General features: G+C 39.6%; 1 protein-coding gene across 1 annotated transcript in view; it reads left to right on the forward strand.

Moving 5' to 3' along the window:
• The window catches only part of LOC124591556 (serine-protein kinase ATM-like), a 456,741-nt gene that overhangs the window by 274,776 nt on the left and 162,254 nt on the right, over positions 1–19,711 (forward strand). The window contains exons 28-29 of the mRNA XM_047131742.1: positions 1,543–1,793; positions 14,095–14,269. Coding sequence (XP_046987698.1) covers positions 1,543–1,793; positions 14,095–14,269 — 426 coding nt within the window. The remainder of the gene's footprint in view (positions 1–1,542; positions 1,794–14,094; positions 14,270–19,711) is intronic.

Below are 19,711 nucleotides of genomic sequence, written 5' to 3' on the forward strand. Positions count from 1 at the left end.
GTACTTTTACCACATTGGGAACCAATCTGTGGTTCACTCAGAAGGTTGTATTGATTCAAGTAATTTGTATTTCATAATTGATTGTCATTTTTGAGAATGACAAAAGCAGGAAATGGGCAGGTAATTTTCTGTGTCTTCTGCGTTAACTTTATTTAGCAGAGGCACACATCTTACCTGTTTTAAACACTTTGGAAATTTTCCCATAATGAACAACACATTTATTATGGTTGTTAAGGGAACTTGTATACTCTTTATGCATAGTTTCAGCACAAATGTTTGTACTTTTTCTAAGCCTACTAACTTATTATGTTTTAGGCTATGTGCAACCCTTTGACTTTATGCTCAGTGATATTAATTTATATTCATTTCTATGAATATTTGTGCTCGTGTAAAATAAAATTGGTAAATGATCAGTTGGTTTACGATATGTGGCTCATGCCAAAGGGAAATTCACAGGGGAGTTCTGTGTACACTGAAACAAATACAAAAATGAAAAGTTGCTGTCTGTAATCCTCAGTTTAAGATCGATTTTCTGACATTTTTGTTTTGCGAGATTTATGTGGGATGAAGTAAACTACTTGTTGTTTGGCTGTTCTTAGAACATCGACTCTCTTAATTTTAACAGTAAGCCTCTTTGTGTGTTCATTGAGCATCTCTGTGGCACACAATAATTAACAGAAACAGTGATAGTAGAAACATATCTTGATTAAATCTTATTTATCTCCTCTGTTAATCATACCTGATATGGGTGCCGCACTGACACATTGAGTAAGTTTGCAAGCCACCTCCTTCATGGATGAATTGCTTTTCCTAAAGATTATTCCATTGAATCTACCTGCATCTGCATTTCTTAAAAAAATGTTGTGGTCCTTCCACTGTTTTCCCTCCAGATCCATATTCCTGGATATTTTAGGATTGTGACAGTTTCCAGCTATCGGTCAACAACATACTCTAATGCTAAATGATCTTTTGGTCAGTTTATGTTCAATGCATTACATTTACTATTGTTGAGGGTGAGGTGCCATTCACTGCAGCAAATAGCAATCCATTATGTGTCACTAACATTTTCTTACTTACAAATTCCCTATATATTAATTATCAATGGCAAATAGCCTCTTGGAGATTTTAATGTAATTCAGCAGGTCATTATGGATTATTAAGCTTGATTGATTGTAACACTTCTTTGGAGTACACTCAAAATTTTTCTCATTTGACTATTTCTCCTCTTTTAGAATGATGTATCATGTTTTGTTTGCTGGGAAAATTTGATTCAGTCAAAAAGTTGGTGCAGTAACCTGTAAACTCATATTTTGATTGCTTGACAAGAGTGAGAATTGTGTATAATTCCTTCCAGGACACAGTCTTAACTGCTGTTTCCAGAATTCATGGTGGTTTTTTGGGGGATGATTCTGGTCCTCTAAAAACATTGTAATATGGGAACATAACTATGTCCAGAAGTGCAACATAACTGCTAAGTTTCTCACCACTATTCCTTGTTCACTTGTAATGAAACTAATATTTTTTATTGTTGCATTATTTCAGAAAGTGAAGCATCAAGGTCTCTTAATCAAGACTATATCATGCCATTCATTAACCATAAAAAGTCACGCCATGATATCAGCTTGGATGTAGATACAGAGCTATTCAGGAAATTAGTGGATTGCCGTGATACATGGACACCTGGACGATCCACACATGAAAAATGGATTACAAATCTTGTTTGCAGTATTTTGCAAACTTTTGATGCTGAGAAAAACTTTTTACCGCATTTAATACCTGTCTGCAGAGTAAAGGTTAGTAGCTCACCAACAATACATACATTTTGAAACAGTTTTCACTCTGTTACCAAAGAGTGAAAAATAATTGTAAGAAATGCAGTTCTAACTTACATACATGGAATTTGGCTGTACTCTGAACACAAGCCGCATACTATTTGGTCACTACTTCAGTTAGTAAGCACTTCCTATGTCCCTTGAAGCTGTTAGGATATGTGTGTGAGATATGAATTAATAAAAGATATTTTTGAGTATTCTAACAGTTCCTAGTGTCTGAAATCCTGTATGATAACCTTAGATCTCAAATCAAATAATGGACTATCCAGGATGGACTGTAACAATATTATGAAAAGGAAAGTTGCTACTCACCATATAGTGGAGGTGTTGAGTCACGGACAGGCACAACAAAAAGACTGCCACAAAAAAGCTTTCAGCCAGTGAAGCCTTCGTCAAAAATAGACGCCTACGACGACACACACACACACACACACACACACACACACACACAGAGCGCATCTCCGTTATATGGTGAGTAGCAGCTTTGCTTTTTATAATATTGTTAGATCTCAAATCTCAATTTTTTCCTTTTTTTCATAAACAAATGTGACATAAACCACATCACAGTAGTTACTTCCCTGCAGCTAGTACACCAAATCTCATCAAACTCAATAGATTTCTGTGTCTTGCCCCTCTTTGTTAGTTATTTTCTTTTGAGATCTGTTCCAGATAAAACTTGGAAAAAGTCCTCTCCATTTTTGACAATGCATTCATATGAAACTAATATAATTTGTACACGAGTTATTGTTCTTTAAAAGATTAAGTTTTGGTTGATGGATTGGGTCTAGTGCTACAACATGTACAACAACATTTCTAACTGAAAATTATTATTTTCTTTAATTTAACTAACAAGAAAGCAAAATTATAGAATATAATTTATTACTATGTATATTGAGAGTTTTCATTCTCCTCATTAAATCTACTTAGAGAGAAGGTTATAACCATTGTAGTACCACAACAACGCATCCTCATATTCGTGTGTCCTTCATGACTAGTTTTGGATGTTATCATTTTTAAGTAATACATGTAGCATACGGTGCATGTAAATACAATAAATTGATGATCCATAGCCAATATGGAACAAAGGTTGTGTCTTTCTCACAGCAGTTAGTGGTTGCAGAGGTCCATGTGAACAGTAGCTTTTATTAGCTGTCATTGCTTGCATTACACTGAAGAGAAGTTCAAGCAATTCCTTTTTCTAATGCTGCAATCTTTGTATTCATGGACGTTACTTCAGAGTAGTGTTAATATAATAAAGCAGTAATTTGTGTTAGTATTTTCATGTAAGATTTGATCATAAACTATTTGTTCATGTTTTACGTGTCAGTAAAGTGAGTGGCGGTATCTATACAGGAAGACGTTGGGGTGGTTTTATTCATTTATTTATTTTACTGCCCTGAAGAGCGAAGTATTTTCTGTTTAGATGTTTCAATGTTCATACATTATCAACATATCAACAGTAGTTATACATTTTCATGATCCTTATTCTTCCATAATTCGATTTTCTAAGTACTGCTTTTACTAGGTGTTGGTTGTTTTCCAAATATCATATCAAATAAATTTAGCAAAATGAAGATTCATTAAGTAATTGTGTTATCACATTGGCTGACTGCTGAGGAACTGGGAAATGCTAAAGAAATAAAGATCTTGTCATATTTAAAGCATTTGACAAGGGAAGCCTGCGTCAAGGATCATATAACAATGCCAGTGTTAAATTGTTTCCTTCAGTCAGTAATGACTGTAGATGCTTGTGTTTCATAGGGAATTGTTAAATGTGGAGCAAAAGTAATGCTAAAGGATCTGGCAAGTAGGAATGGATGCTGCCTCGAAACTGGAACAGTTTTGTAAGTGACATACTGCTTAATGGCTTCTGTCTCAGTATCTTCAAACAACATTTGTGTAACAATTTTTCTGTTTTTCTTCCAGCATTAGTTGCTGTCCTTTCCAGTGATCTCTCTCCATTGCTGGTGGCACCACCAGCAATGGAGGGTAAATCTTTGACAATGACAATTACTTTTGCTGATGATATGTCAGAAAAATCAATACCCGAAGCTTGGTATGAATGGAAAAGGCTAGAGGCAGCTCTTGTCTATCAGTGTTTATGAAATAGCTTGTGCTGATGCTCTTACTTTATTAACTGAAGCAGTATGGATTGGCGGACCACACACACACACACACACACACACACACACACACACACACACACACACACACACACACACTTACACGTTTTCTTTTCCAGACAAGTCAAGCTGTGCTATGTTGTATTGAACATGTCACTTTGTAAATGCTTCCTGTTAGTTCGGTGTCTGCTGTGGTGGTCTGACTTGTTTTCATGCTTTGATGAAGCACTGCTCTTTTTCATCTGGGTTTATCAAATCTACCAGATACTTACTTAGTTGAGATGTAGCATGAGATACAAGGGGTGTGTGTGTGGGGGGGGGAGGGGGGGGGGTAGCCACACTTGCACCCACAAGTGGGGGCAGGCGTGTCCACTCCTGCTACTATCCACCTTAGAAATGCCTTCAAATTACACATGCAAGTAATGTGAGGCACTGATGTAAGTGACATTGCTGTTGATTGTCAATGTCAATGTTACATGGGATATCATTGTTACTTATGTCATTACTCCTCTAACAATAATGCTGTTGGCCTGCACATTAACAATGAATTGTTCTGTCATGTCAATAGTTACTTCTCGTGGAATTTACAAACGTGAATGTAACAAGAGAAGTACTCAACTTACTTTATATTTCAGTTACACTAGCCATTATGAATTTAACTACTGTCTTTGGCAAGTATTGTTTCATTTTACTGCAAATTTTGTTCCATTTAAATAGGACTGTAGTAAAGAGGTAATCCAAGACGTGATTGCTCATAGACAGCAATGGTAGCATCAGTTTTGACTGTTTCGATTTTTCCTCATTGGTTTTAATATGAGAGAACAGTTCTGATTTTCTTATCTCCTCATAAAACAAATTATATTTTTTGCAAAAGCCAGTTTATTATTTCAACATGTTGAAAATAAAAGGCAGTTGACAAATTAATTGAAATGTTCAACAACTATGGAAATGTTCAACAACTATGGAAATTCCTGGATGCAATAATATGTAAAATAAGGGAAAGGCAACTATTCACCTATATGGCTGATGTGTAGTGCATAGAAGCACTCTAGAGAAAACAGTATTCACACTAGCTTTCGATCTCTTGCTCTTTCTGTGTGAAAAATACACACATTCACACAGTCTGACGGCTGCAGTGAGATTAGGGAATTTGTGTGTGTGTGTGTGTGTGTGTGTGTGTGTCCTTTTGCTATTGAAAGAGCAAGAATTTGAAAGTTAGTGTGAATACTGTGTTCTGCAGCAAGTTCCTACACACTGCACATCTGTCTGCTATGGGCAAGTGGTTTTCTTCCCCTTATTTTACATATAACTTACATGTTCTGAGTGTGATCACAATATTTAATTGGAGATCAGATGCCCGCTAAACCCGCAGGGCAGAACAGGTGATTAGGATTCTGGAAAGGATCAAATAAGGTGTTGGTCAGGTTCATTCAAAATTGTAATTTAATAACACCTTTAAACCAAAACTGCACATAGCCGAACCTTTAGAACTATGAGTTTCAAAAGGCTATTATTTCACAGCTGAGGGCCTCCACACAAGACATCTTACGAGTAAACCAAATAAAAATGCAGTAAAAATTGCAAATAAACTAATTAAAATGTATATGGCATCACAGCTAGGCTGGAAAGCCTCAAGGTAAAAGTAGATAGAACAAACATATGCAAGGTGCACTACAAGCGGCCGAGGGCCACAATTAAATTTTAAAGTTTTAAAATATATTACCATAATCTTTTAAGGCAGAAGGCCGCAATGTTTTTGCTTAATGAATAATTTCAAGAATAAGGTTTTAAGCAGCTTAAGGCCCACAATTGATGTTCCAAAATTCAAAAATACATGAAGTCCAGTAAAAACAAGAATCTTTAAATCATTGGCTTTGATAGACTATAAACAGACAATTAAACACAGGTGAGAAGGACAATAAAGAAAACGGCACTCAGAAGCCTCCAGGGAGGTCGGTCTGTTCTCGTTCACTTACTTGAGACAGGTGGTGGGCCCAACTGCACTTGATCCGTCGGAACCCAACCAGGGGACAGCCGTGGACCGACTGACTTACTTGCCACTAATCAGTACATGAGAACTCAAACACAAAAGGTTACGAATGTGATTATCCACAATGAAATATATATTAGCTGTCAAAACTACACACCATGTTGGACAGCGACAACAGGTGAGGAAAGGACGCTGCCTGAAATTAAGTTAGTGGCCAGGGCAGGCAATTGGAACACTAAGGGTCACAAGGCAGAAAATTCCGCTGGTGCACTTGAATTTGAAATACGGTAATATAGTTAACTTCACCCAAAAGGAACACTGCCTGAATTTACGTCAGTGGCCAGAACAGGTAACGACAACACTAACGGCCACAAGGCAGAAAGTTCTGCTGGTGCACTCAAATTGTAGTCAACCTATAGTTAATTGCACTGCATGGCAGCTAAATTTCAGCAATAGAAACACTTTGTGTTACTCACAGAAAACATCCCCAACATCAAATCACCGAAACGAACCACACAACATGGACAGATGTGGCTTGGGTAGTTGAAACCACTACTCAACTTTGATGTCCTGTTTCGGTGAACCACAAAGCTCGTGGCGATTGGACAGATGCACATGCCCTTCCGACACTGCGCAAGGACCAGCAGCGGATCCAGCAGACTGCACCGCGCGGAGATACCTTCCCTGGTCTGCAGCAACTGACCGACTCGCCGCAGAATGCCGACAACATCTAAAATAGTCGTCAGTTGGAAATAACGCCAACTACACACACAACCTGACAAACACTTCCACGAAGGCCTGAACGATACCCAACAGTCACGAAGCACACACGAAGACGAATCAGGAGTCAATGTGTGCGCGCACACACTCACACTCACACACACACACACACACACACACACACACACACACACACACACACAAACACACACAGCCGACTCATGAACGATTGGTGACCCATAATGCGTTGTCCAGTAGGACGACCAACTGACGATCCACGAAGACCATTGCCCAGCTCAAGTGATGCGTGGCGGCAATGGTCAGACAGGCCATGTCGACGCAGACCTCAGTGCTCCAACCTGACTGCACTAGTGCCACATTGCAACTCCCCGACTGGCAGGTCCGGACTGCGCTCCAGATGTGTTCCAACTGACTGGCAGCCTGAACTCGCGACCCGAACTCCCGATTGACAGCTACCGGGAAGTAATAGCAGTCGAGCAAAGATACTACGAGAGGGGATATATCGATATGCACTACTAGTGCCGGTCACCGTCAGGCAGAGCAGCAACTCAGTGACAGTAGTAATTTAAATTAATGTAGTGAGGTGGAAGTACATTAAAAACAGGGTGTAAAATACATGATGGCGGGAACACGAGCCACGCTCGGCTCAGGAGACATTAAATATTTGTAATGCATTTGGCATGAATCCATTTTCATTCAAAATAATAGCTCACTTTTACTTAGAAACCAGTACAAGAGGCATTCATTCTTTTCACTTCTCTAGAAACGATAGGCATTGAATAACAAGCCCACATATGACAATATTTTTATTCATTCTTCATTACTGGATGGGTATTCTCTTAGTAAAAGGGTGAATGGCCTTTCAGACCATGATACACAAATTTTTGCACGAAAAGGCTTTTGTACGCAAAGAAATGTCACATACAGGGTGGCGCATGAAATGTGTTACCAATTGTTTATTTCACAATTTACGACGCACATTAGATATCCCGCTGGGATCTCTACAGCAGTACCAGACGAGTTTGGAAAAACAAATGAGTTACAAAATGACGTCTAATTCACAATACTGCCACTAGGAGACTAGTAAGCAGCAATGGCTGACAATGGAAGACTGACGACACAGCAACGATTGGCAATTGTGATACTTTTTCATGAAACAAAATGCCTTGTTGTGACTCAGAGGCGTTTTTGACAACAGTTTAACACACGATGGGTCCCTTGCAAGAAGACCATCCACAGGTTGTATGATAAATTTGTACAGGAAGGAACAGTATTGGAAGCGAAGCGACCTCGGCCTAATCCTGTTTGTTCGCTGGAGAATATTGAAGCGGTACGAGTTGCTGTACAGAGAAGTCCCGGGAAATCGTGTAGAAAGGCAGCATTGCAACTGGGAATATCCAGATGCTTCATTCAATGCATTCTTAAAACTGACCTCCATATGTACCCATACAAGATTACCTGTGCACAGAAACTCACTGAAGAACACAAGCAGCAGAGACTATTGTTTGCTCAGTGGGCGGAGGATAGGGAAGAAACTCTTAACAACGTTTGGTTTTCAGGCGAGGTGACTTTCATTTAGACGGTGTGTTTAACAAACAAAATGTACACTTTTGGGCGACTGAAAACCCACAAGTGCTTCATGAACAACAACATTATGCTCCGAGGATTACAGCGTGGGCAGCAATTTCCAGTCACGGACTTATGGGATCCTTTTTCTTTGAAGAAACTGTGAACAGCGAGTGTTATTTGAGCATGCTTCGCAGTAGCTTCATTCTACAGCTTCTTGCTACTGCCTTGCCAGTCAATATGCAGTGGCTCATGCAAGATGGAGCAAGGCCACATACTGCAAACACTGTGTTGGAGTTTTTACATGAGCATTTCGACATGCGGATCATTTCACTCAGGTTTCCAGGTCGCTTCAATGACGGACAAAATTGGCCCCCCAATAGTCCAGACCTCAATCCATGGGACTCTTTTCTTTGGGGATACCTAAAGGAAAAAATTTTCTCGAAACGTCCACGTGATTTAATGGAGCTCAGAAGACATATTCTTCAAGCTTGCAGTGAAATTACGGAAGACATGTGCCGTAGGGTAATCACTAACTTCAGTGTTCGTTTGAAGGAAGTTAAGAAATGAAATGGTGGACATATTGAGCATGTGCTGAGTTGGAACAAATCTCCTTGGACGGCTCTTCATTGTAGTATATGTTCGTTTCAGATTGTATTGACAGTAAAGTTTATATTCAAAAACAAAATGGTAACACATTTCATGCGCCACCCTGTATAATTACAAACTATGTAGGACAGCTAATACAATGGCAGTTGAGAGTTTCTTAAACATCGTTAAGGAACAAGAGTGGCTGGATGTTTATAGTGCCGATAACATAGACAGCAAATACAATGCTTTCTTTAACATCTTTCGCATACTCTTTAAGAGTTGCTTTCCATTAGAACATTCTAAATGGGGTACTAGCAGTAAAAAGCAGCCTGGGTGGCTGGCTAGTGGGATAAGGATATCATGGAGAACAAAGTGGGAATTATATCAAAATGCTTGAAGTAGTCGCAATCAAGCTATAGTAGCCCTTTACAAACAGTATTGCAAGGTGTTTAAAAATGTTGTTAGGATGGCAAAGAGTTTGTGGTATGCAAATAGAATAGATAATTCACAGGGTAAAATTAAAACCATATGGTCAGTTCTGAAGGAAACAGTATTTAACAGTCACTTTCTGAGCATTTTTGGTGAATTAAATAAAAACTTAGTTTCTACAGGGAATCGTATAACTCCCCTGGAAAATGCCTTTTCGAGATTGACGTCTGAAATACTCTTCTTTGATCAGGGGAAGACTGAGTCAATAATTTAATCACTGAAGACTAAGGACTCTCATGGGTATGAAGGAGTGCCTAGCAAGATATTAAAGTACTGTGGTGCCCTGTACTTAGCCATATTTTTTCCTTTTAGAATTGTCAGTTTCATGAACGATTAAAGTACTCAGTAGTAAAGCCGCTTTATAAAAAGGGAGATAATGTAGACAATTTTAGACCTATATCTATGTCATCAGTGTTTGCCAAAGTTATTGAAAAGGCTGTGTGTGTAAGGATAATAGATCATTTTATATCACATAATTTGCTATCAAATGGACAGTTTGGCTTTAGAAGTCATTTAACAACTGAAAATGCTATATTCTCTGTTCTCTGTGAGGTACTGGGTGGGTTAAACAAAACATTTGGAATGCTAGGCATATTTTTTTTGATTTAACTAAGGTATTTGTTTGTGTTGATTACAAAATATTGCTCCAGGAGTTGGACCATTACGGAATTTGGGGAGTAGCTCACAATTGGTTCACCACGACAAACGGCAAAAGGTCATTATTCATATTGTTGAGAATTGCTCTGATGTGGGATCTGAGTGGGGTACAGTCAAATGGGGGTGCCCCAGGGATCTGTGTTGGGACCACTCCTGTTCCTTATTTATATAAATGATATGCCCTCTAGTATTACAGGTAACTCTAAAATATTTCTGTTTGCTGATGACACTAGTTTGGTAGCAAAGGATGTTGTATGCAACACTGGCTCTATTTCAAATAGTGCAGTTCATGATATAAGTTCCTGGCGTGTAGAAAATAAACTAATGCTAAACCACAGTAGTTTCTTACACACAATTCAACAAAAACCGACATTTTAATTTAACAAAATGGACATATGACTAGTGAAACTGGACAGTTCAAATTTCTAGGTGTTCAGATAGATAGTAAACTGCCATGGAAAGCCCTCATTCAAGATATTGTTCAAAGACTTAATGCTGCCATTTTTACTATTCAAACGGTATCTGAAGTAAGTGATTTTCATTCATTTATGTCATATGGTATTATATTTTGGGGTAACTCTTCCCATTCTAAAAAGATATTTTTGGCTCAGAAAAATGAGCAGTTCAGGTAATAAGTGGTGTAAGTTCGCGAACCTCTTGTCGACCCCTCTTCATTGGTCTGGGTATTTCGATGCTGGCCTCTCAATATATATATTCTTTATTGTTGTTTCTTGTTGACAGTATCAGCTTATTCCCAAGAATTAACAGCTTTCACTCAGTTAATACTCGGCAGAAATCCAATTTGCATTTGGATCGCATTTCATTAACTCTTGTGGGGAAAGGTGTGCAGTATACATACTGCTGCATCCATTTCCAATAAGTTACCACAAGAATACAAATATGTTAGCAGTAATCCACGTGCTTTCAAATCGAAACTGAAGAGTTTCCTCGTGGGTCAATCCTTCTATTCTGTTGAGGAGTTCCATGAAAAATTAAGCCGATTCTTTTGTTACATTGTTGATCATGTTTACTGAAACTTATGGCTTGACTTTTTTAGGGTTCATAAACATTTTACTTTGTCTGTTATTACTTTTAAGTTGTACTTACATGTGCTGACATGTTCCGTGACCTGGGAGATTTGCTCCTCAATTTGGTCCTATGGAACTAGATGTGTAAATAAATAAGCAAAGTGTTATTAACATACTTAATAGACCTCCCAGTGTTACTGTACTTCTCAATAACTCCAAAATATTATTGCCTGTCTTGGTGAATGTGTTCACAGTTTCTCGTTTTTTTCCAATTTTCTTCAACAATATCTTGAATCCCTGATAATCTTTCACCAAACACAGCTGCCCTCTAAAAAAGCTATTTGTTTTTCAGTCAGGAAGCACTGTTCTCAGTGTTGGGTATCGCGTTTCATATTGTGGAAATAACATATTGTTCAACGAATGATACATATATCAGAACCATAAGTTTCCATAACAGTTTCTTCTTGGAACATTTTGTATTTATAAATGACCCATCTTTTTTGTCAACTCAGTGGACCACCTCACTGTGTATAACGAGGTATGCTCATATATATACATAGCATCAGAAACACATCTTTCAGCATTTTTCAGAATAATAGGATGGTTTCCATTATCTTTGTACTTCATGAAAACATATACATAATTTATTTAATGTTTTCAGGTCAGAGAAAGACGTGTACCGTGGAAACAGGTTACTGCATGTCTGAGCCAGCTCCTTCCCCCATCACACAAAACCAGCACATGTCTACTTCCTATGCTGACACCATAACTCACATTGCATCTTGCGAGCTACAGCTTCACAAGGTACCAAACTCTTCCATTGTCCCGTCCCTGCTGTCAGTTGTAAACCACCACAGCTTCCTCTTTCTGCTGTATGTTGTAAACCTACATTATTCTGCTATATATATTGCCAAAATGATAACACGTCACTTGGCAGAAATTTTTACTTTGTGACATTCCAAGCTGGCCGCTATGGCCGAGCAGTTCGAGGCGCTTCAGGCCCGAACCGCACTGCTGCTACGGTTGCAGGTTCAAATCCTGCCTCGGGCATGGAGTGTATGATATCCTTAGGTTAGGTAGGTTTAAGTAGTTCTAAGTCTAGGGGACTGATGACCTCAGATGTTAAGTCCCATAGTGCTTGGAGCCATTTGAACCATTTTTTGACATTCCAAGCTTCCTTTTCTCTGAAGCTTTTAGCAGCAGTGTTCCTGAAGTAAGACTGAACCTGTTGGGGTACATGAAGATGTCTTAGGAGGTACACCAAAGTTTAAAATAAGCATTGTACATAATCATTTAATTATGTACTAAATAGACTAATTTTTCTTTTCATTGTTTAAATCAATTTAATGTATTGCTTTGAATTACGTTGTTCCAGTTTCAATTAACACATAACTACTGAAATTTATGTATTGTTTGTGGTACAAAGTTCAGTGTAAAAGTTCACATAGGGCTACAGAAGAAGAGAAAGAACACTGGAATGTTTTAGCAACTGTTTGCATTCCACTTTACTTAGAAGGTGTGATGATGCCCATTAATTAAAAACTCTGTCTAACCCTGTCAGGTTGCATGTATGCACCATGCACTCCACATGAGCCTCCTGCTGCTGCCAGGAGCACAGCAGATGTGAGGAGGTGGCCCAGCCACCGGTATCCTCCGGCTACTGTGGGTCTGTAAGGCATCAGCGGCCAGGCCACATCCTCATTCTGGCTGTGCTCCTGGCAGCAGCATGAAGGAGCTTCCGGCAGTGGGCACCACACATTCGAAATACAGTGAAATCACTCAAACTCAGGGACTGTGTGAAAACATATAAAACAAATGCAACCATCAAAGACTTCTGTCAGTCGTTTCTCAGATTGTGGAAAACACTCAAATCCAGATAGTGAGCAAAACATACGCAATTATATAGCTGATGTGGCTGCAGAAACTAGTTTCAGTCAGTTTTTTCATTCTATTGAAAAAATCAACTGAACAAAAAAACAATCAACTGACTAATTGCTTGCTAAAACCAGTTGGTTGCCCCATCACCAGAAGTACAATTCTTCTAATGGTTTGGAGAGCCACAGCTGATTTCATGTTGTGAGAAGCTATTGGGTGTGAGTTCAGGTCACAGCTAGTAGTGATTGATGGGACTCAGGCACAGCTGTACATCACGGACATCCTGCATCCTCATGTATTACCTCTCATGTGACAATATTGTGATGCCAATTTTCAACAGAACAGTGTGTGTCCACATATTTCTGTGTGAACTGTCTGCATGACTCTCGTGTCTGGAAATTTCCCCATATCTGTTCCTATTAGAAAATGTGTGGGACTTGCCTGTATGTCAGCTCCATCCCAGTGTCAGTATGCAGGATATTGAGGACCAACTGCAACAGCTGTGAACCGGCATACCTCAGGAGAGGATACAATGGCTTTATGACATTCTTCCCAACCACATCATTGCAAGCATCCTGGCCAGAGGGAGTGCAGCATCATAGTGATAAGGGAGCCCTTACTTCCATTTGTAAATTTTACTCTATTTTGTAATCTCTGAAGTGACATCACATACCCTCTCAACCCTTCAAGTTTCATTTTGTTTGCTTCCTTCTTTCTGGGTGCTTCCTTTTTTGTCAGCTGGTGAATTTTAAATGAGGTATATGCTTTCCAGTCATATCTCTTTTTTTCCCCTTTGTTCATCAGACGACGACTTCCATACAGACTGACATCTGCTGTGGCATTCTGCAGATGGAAGCACAGTAAAAGGCCCCTGTGTGTTTGTCTGTAAATGACTTTTGGTAATTGTGTTCCAATCGGCAACGGTCTGTATAAACTGATAAATACAGTACCCAGAATCAGTTGCACATGAGAACTCTGTAATAATGTATGTAGCTGAAGAGATTCAGCTTGATACACTTAAGAAAGGCAGTATGGGGCTCAATAAATAAGTAAATGAATAAAAGTGTACCCGCAAATGAAAATCTTGAGAAATCACAGGCACTCAGTTTCTAGCTATGAAGAATTTCTTAAGTTGTGATTATAATATGTGGTAGTGATACTTCCTGGTGGTTCATTAATTATATATTTGCTGTTTATTGCAGGTGTCCTTATGTGAAGCGGTGCTCCCGTACCTGTTAGATTTGGTACTTGCAGGCAAGGAAAAAGTATGCAGCTCTATTGTCATACACCACTTACAGCATTTCTTCAAAGAGCACTTCCAAAAGCACTTGCAGTTCGTTAAGAAGTTAAATACACTGTCGGAAATGAGAACAGATAGTAAGTCAACTGTTAATTGTCTCATCTTACAAGCTTAAGAACTCCTAACAACATATTTTAGGATAAAAAAATTAAAATAACTGCAGATCTCCCTCCTCCCCGTCTCTCATGCGTGCAAAGGAAAGAATTTATATGTTCAGTGCATGCAGTTAATGACTCAAATATAAATGGTTGGTGTGAAGTAGCATGTAGAAGCTTTAGGATTAAAGGACATCATTCACCGAAAAGCAGAAGTGTCAAGTCATTGAAAGGCACGCACAAAAGAAGGAAAACTTGCTAGCTTTCAACTTGTCAAAAGATAAGCTAGAATGCACACACCCCTATTTAGTGCTGACTAGACAGACAGTGCCACTGCTGTTTTGCAGCAGGTGGGCTGGCTGTGATGGGGTTATTGTAGGGCAGGGTGGGTAGAGATCAGAAATAAGGAGAGTGCTGGGTGTGTGTGGCTAGTGGCTTGAAGGGGTGCAGCCTGTTTGCTGGCTAGAAGTGTAAGAGGGAGGGGTGGCAGTTATACTTGTGGCTGGTGTTAAGTAGCACACGCTGAAGGCTATGTGAGGACATGAAATCGGAGAGGAGGGGGGAGAGTAGTGGGAGTGGGGAGTGTGTGACAGAATGAAGGGACATCCTGAAGGCTACATGAGGACATGACTGGTGGCACGGGGGAGAGGAGAAGGGGGGCTGTTGACAGAATGGAGGAAGGGGAAACTGGTGGGTATGGAGGGTGCGGGGACAGTGGGTTATCTGAGATTGAGGCCAGATGATTATGGGAGCGGAATATGTGTTGTAAGGATAACTCCCATCTGCGTAGTTCAAAGAATCTGTTGGTGGAGTGAAGGATCCATATGGCTCAAGTAGTAAAGCAGCCACTGAAACAGAGCATGTTGTGGTCAGCTGTATGTTGTGCCACAGGGTGGCCAACTTCGTTCTGGACAATAGTTTGGCAACGGCCATTCATCCTGGTGGACAGCTGGTTGATAGTCGTACCAACATACAAGGCTGTGAAGTGTTTGCGGCAGAGTTCGTATATGACATGGCCGCTTTCACAAGTGGCTTGGCCTCTGACGGGGTAGGATAAGCCTGCACAGGACTGGAGTAGGAGGTGCTGGGCAGGCAGATTTGGCAGGTCTTGCACCCTGGCCCGCCACAGGGATATGATCCCTGTTGCAAGGAATTAGGAGTGGGAGTGGCATTGGAATGGACTAGAATTTTGTGTAGGTTGGTGGACAGTGGAACACCACTTTAGGAGGGGGGGAGGACCTCAGGTAGGATATCCCTCATTTCATTGCAGGAGGAGAAAATCATAAATACAAGTACACTAAGATAAAACTACATTCCTTTGCAATGCGTAATATAAATATTTTTACGAGGGTGAGTCAAATGAAAACCTTAAATATTTTTAAAAAATATTGTTTATTGTGCAGAAGTGGTACAAAGCTGTATCACTTTTCAACATAACCTCCCCCACGCTCGATGCAAGTCCTCCAGCACTTACAAAGTGCATAAATTCCTTTAGAAAAAAATTCTTTTGGTAGTCCGCGCAACCACTCGTGCACCGCATGGCATACCTCTTCATCAGAACGGAACTTCTCTTCTCACATTGCATCTTTGAGTGGTCCAAACATATGGAAATCACTTGGGGCAATGTCTGTTGAGTATGGTGGTTGAGGAAGACACTCAAAATGCAGGTCGGTGATTGTTTCAATGCCATACGGGCATTGTGGGGCCTTGCATTGTAATGTTGCAAAAGGACACCTGCTGACAGCAGTCCGCGTCGCTTTGATTTGATTGCAGGCCGCAGATGATTTTTTAGAAGATCTGTGTATGATGCACTGGTGACAGTGGTCCCTCTATGCATGTAATGCTCTGAAATGATACATTTTTCGTCCCAAAAGAGAGTCAGCTTAACCTTCCCTGCTGATGGTTCTGTTCAAACTTCTTTGGGTTTGGTGATGAGGAATGGCGCCATTCCTTGCTCGCTCGCTCTGTTTCCGGTTGATGGAAGTGAAACCAGGTTTCGTCCCCAGTAACAATTCTTGCAAGGAAGCCATCACCTTCTCGTTAAAATCGTGGAAGAAGTTCTTCGCAAGCGTCAACATGTTGTTCTCTCATTTCAGGAGTCAGCTGCCGTGGTACCCATCTTGCAGACACTTTGTGAAACTGGAGCACATCATGCATAATGTGGTGTGCTTACCCCTGACTAATCTGATAACATGCTGCAGTGTCATTCAGTGTCACCTGGCGGTTATCCTTCACTGTGGCTTCGACTGCTGCAATGTTCTGTTGAGTCACAACTCGTTGTGCCTGACCTGGACGAGGAGCATCTTCCACTGAAGTCACACCATTTGCGAACTTCCTACTCCATTCATAGACTTGCTGCTGTGACAGACATGCATCACCGTACTGAACCTTCATTCATCGATGAATTTCAATAGGTTTCACAACTTCACTATGCAAAAACTGAATAACAGAACGCTGTTCTTCCCTGGTGCAAGTCGCAAGTGGGGTGGCCATCTTTATACTGATACTGTGACAGTATGTGTGCATCTGCACTATGCTGCCACCTACAGGCCATTCTGCACGCTGTTTGTAGCACTAGCACGCCTACGGTACCTACTTACAAGATAATAGCGCAAAATTTTGATTTGTTATTACAAATTTAAGGTTTTCATTTGACTCACCCTCGTATTTGGGAGTATTTCCCAAGTGTTTATAAATAATTGTTAGTATGAAATGTTTGAAGTGATATGTGAAAGATGGCGCAGGGGTGCTGTGCAGGTTTTGTGATAGTTTCATTGGAGGAAATACTGAAATACAGAAAATAGTCAAGTAATTGACTCTGCTCTGATAATTTTTGATTCTGCACATTGAACAAAGTCACAGCGAAACAGGAGAGGAAGATTAAGAAAGATCTTAACGCTGCAGTGGACACTACTGGAGAGGATGGTAAGCATGTGAAGAAAGGCAAAGAAAAGTGGGACATCAGTCAGAGCAGAAAAAAAAAAACAGTATCTTGACAGTTTTGTCACTGATTTGGGGAGGAGGGGAGAGGGACATTCATGTGATGTGGGTGCTTTCATTAGGATATCAGTCAAGCTGCTTTCAATAGGATATAAGTCATTTCACAGAAAGTAGAAAATTCCCACTGATAGATTCAAGCTGTGGAAAACATGTCAGTTAGCTGTTGCAGGAAGTATTACAGTGGATCTTTGATTTTGTGTTCTCCGATTTTATGTTTTTCATAATTCTACGCCGTAAATTCATAGTCTCTGTGAAAAACTCATAAGGTCAATGCTGAAAATTCCCAGATTTTACATTTCTTCCTAGTAAGCGTTACCTCGATTCGAAGTTCTTACTCAGCGTCTCACTTGACTTCATCCTGTTTTCTTCCTATTGACTTTTAATGTGACTAAACGAGTTGTAAGTGACACACAAGACTGATCGTTTTCAAAATTGGTGGTGGTGAAGTTAAGGGAATATTTTAGGCTGTTGTGGAGAGGGGAGACGAGAGAGTAAATGGTGAATAAAGCACAATCGGTGTTGCCAACACAATGGAAGAATAAGACAGTCGATGCAAAGTGTTCCAGACCGAGCCAGTACATGACGAAGCGGCTCAATCACCACCTTTTCTTGTGCCACTTATAACTCAATCTTACCTTTTTTCATGAATTTCCGATGTTCTGCATACAGCATCAGTATCAATTGTAAACATTTTAAATTCAAACTGAGTCTTGAAGAGTATTCTTGGTCATAACCGAGGAAACGCCGCCTATTTCCGGCTAGTGAACTCTTTGGCTGGCGACTCAAGTCACCCAACAGTCAGTGCAGCCACCACACCGCACTAACACACATAAAATGAGGTCATATACTGGATGTGAGGAGAGGGAGTGCAGATAGGGGTGAAAGCATTTTGTGAAGTTCTGATAATATATTTTTCGTGCAGATGATGTGCTATGAGAGAGATGTCACATGGAAATAGAACAAGGGTTTTGTGATAGCTTTCATGTTCAAATCTGACACAATAAAACTGCAACAAATACATACACTCCTCATGTATATACTTTCACCACACACAGTAGATTGTAAAGATTGGCAACAGTGGTAGAGGGCATGAAGTAAAACTGTAGCACCAGAGATTTCTTTCAGATTTACATTTTACACAGTGTACAGAAATTCACTGAGCAGACTTCTAATAAGGTTGTAACGTCAACTAGGGAAGTAAACTCATTATTTCATGTCTGTGTTTCTCTCATCAAGCCTAAAATAACACTTTAACATATTTAGCATATGAAGTGTGGCTTGTAAGAAAAGTATTAAAAAATAACAGCTATAGTGACGAAGTTTGTCATTAAGCAGATGTCTGCATTTATGCTCATGGTTTAACCACCTAGCTGCTGTGATGTTTTTCCTTTAATTCAACATGTTCATCAATTTTTGCTTTTATCTGGGTGAGCACAAAGGATGATCTCTCAAAAACGTGTGTTTTGAAGTATAATTTGTGGTTGTAACATGCTGGAAAATAGACTGATTACCTTGTCCCAGATACCAATTTCAATTTTTTGATGAGTTTTCACTTTGTGTTACACATTTGTGATTTTTTAAGAACTGATGGAATTCATTACCACAAATTATTGTATAAACATTGTATTGTACATTTAATTTCCTTCACTTACACAGAGTGCAGAGGATTGCAATTTTTAATCATATATCCCAATGACATGTGTTTTTGCTTGTATTTTGGGGGTTTTAACATTTTCCTCAATTCTGCATTTTTCTCAGTTTTGTGGTTTTTTAAGTCTGGACCACATAAGAATGTAAAATAGGGGTTTGACTGTAAGTTTCAGATGCCAGGTCGCAGACATTTCAGGTGAAAAGCACAAATCAGCCCGGTGGAAGAGGACTTCAAAACTCAGTGTAAGAATTTTTCAGATGAGGATCTTATTGTGCTAGTTGGTGGGAGAGTGCTACAGTGCTGAGAATAGACTGGTAACAATTGTTACAACAGTGAATCATACAAATGTTGATTTTGTTTCTGTTTTGAGGAATTATGTTTGACCCTATTGGACATTATAGGAGTTGGATCAGTATGGAGTGACTGAGATTGTCATTTACTGGGACTGACGTAACATTAGTTGCTGTTGACATTACTGTCAGGTGGAATGTTGCTAGCTATGGCATAAATCATTAAAAGTAAGAGTGTGGGACGTTTACTAGGGTGATAGCAGAAAACTTGATGGAGGAGTCTGCTGATCAAGATAGTACCTCTGTAGTCTCTGGTGTGAATACAGCTCCTTTCTTTGCTAAAATAATAGTTCAAATTGTTGATATTAAAGGAGGTTAATATAACTGAAAATTTAAAGTTTGAAACTTGCTAGTATAAAATGAGTTAGTTTCTTACATGAAATTATTATAGTGCTAAAAGTAAAATTTATGAATTTTGTTTTT

The sequence above is a fragment of the Schistocerca americana genome, chromosome 2 (assembly GCF_021461395.2).
Source record: "Schistocerca americana isolate TAMUIC-IGC-003095 chromosome 2, iqSchAmer2.1, whole genome shotgun sequence".
Classification (NCBI taxonomy): Eukaryota; Metazoa; Arthropoda; class Insecta; order Orthoptera; family Acrididae; genus Schistocerca; species Schistocerca americana.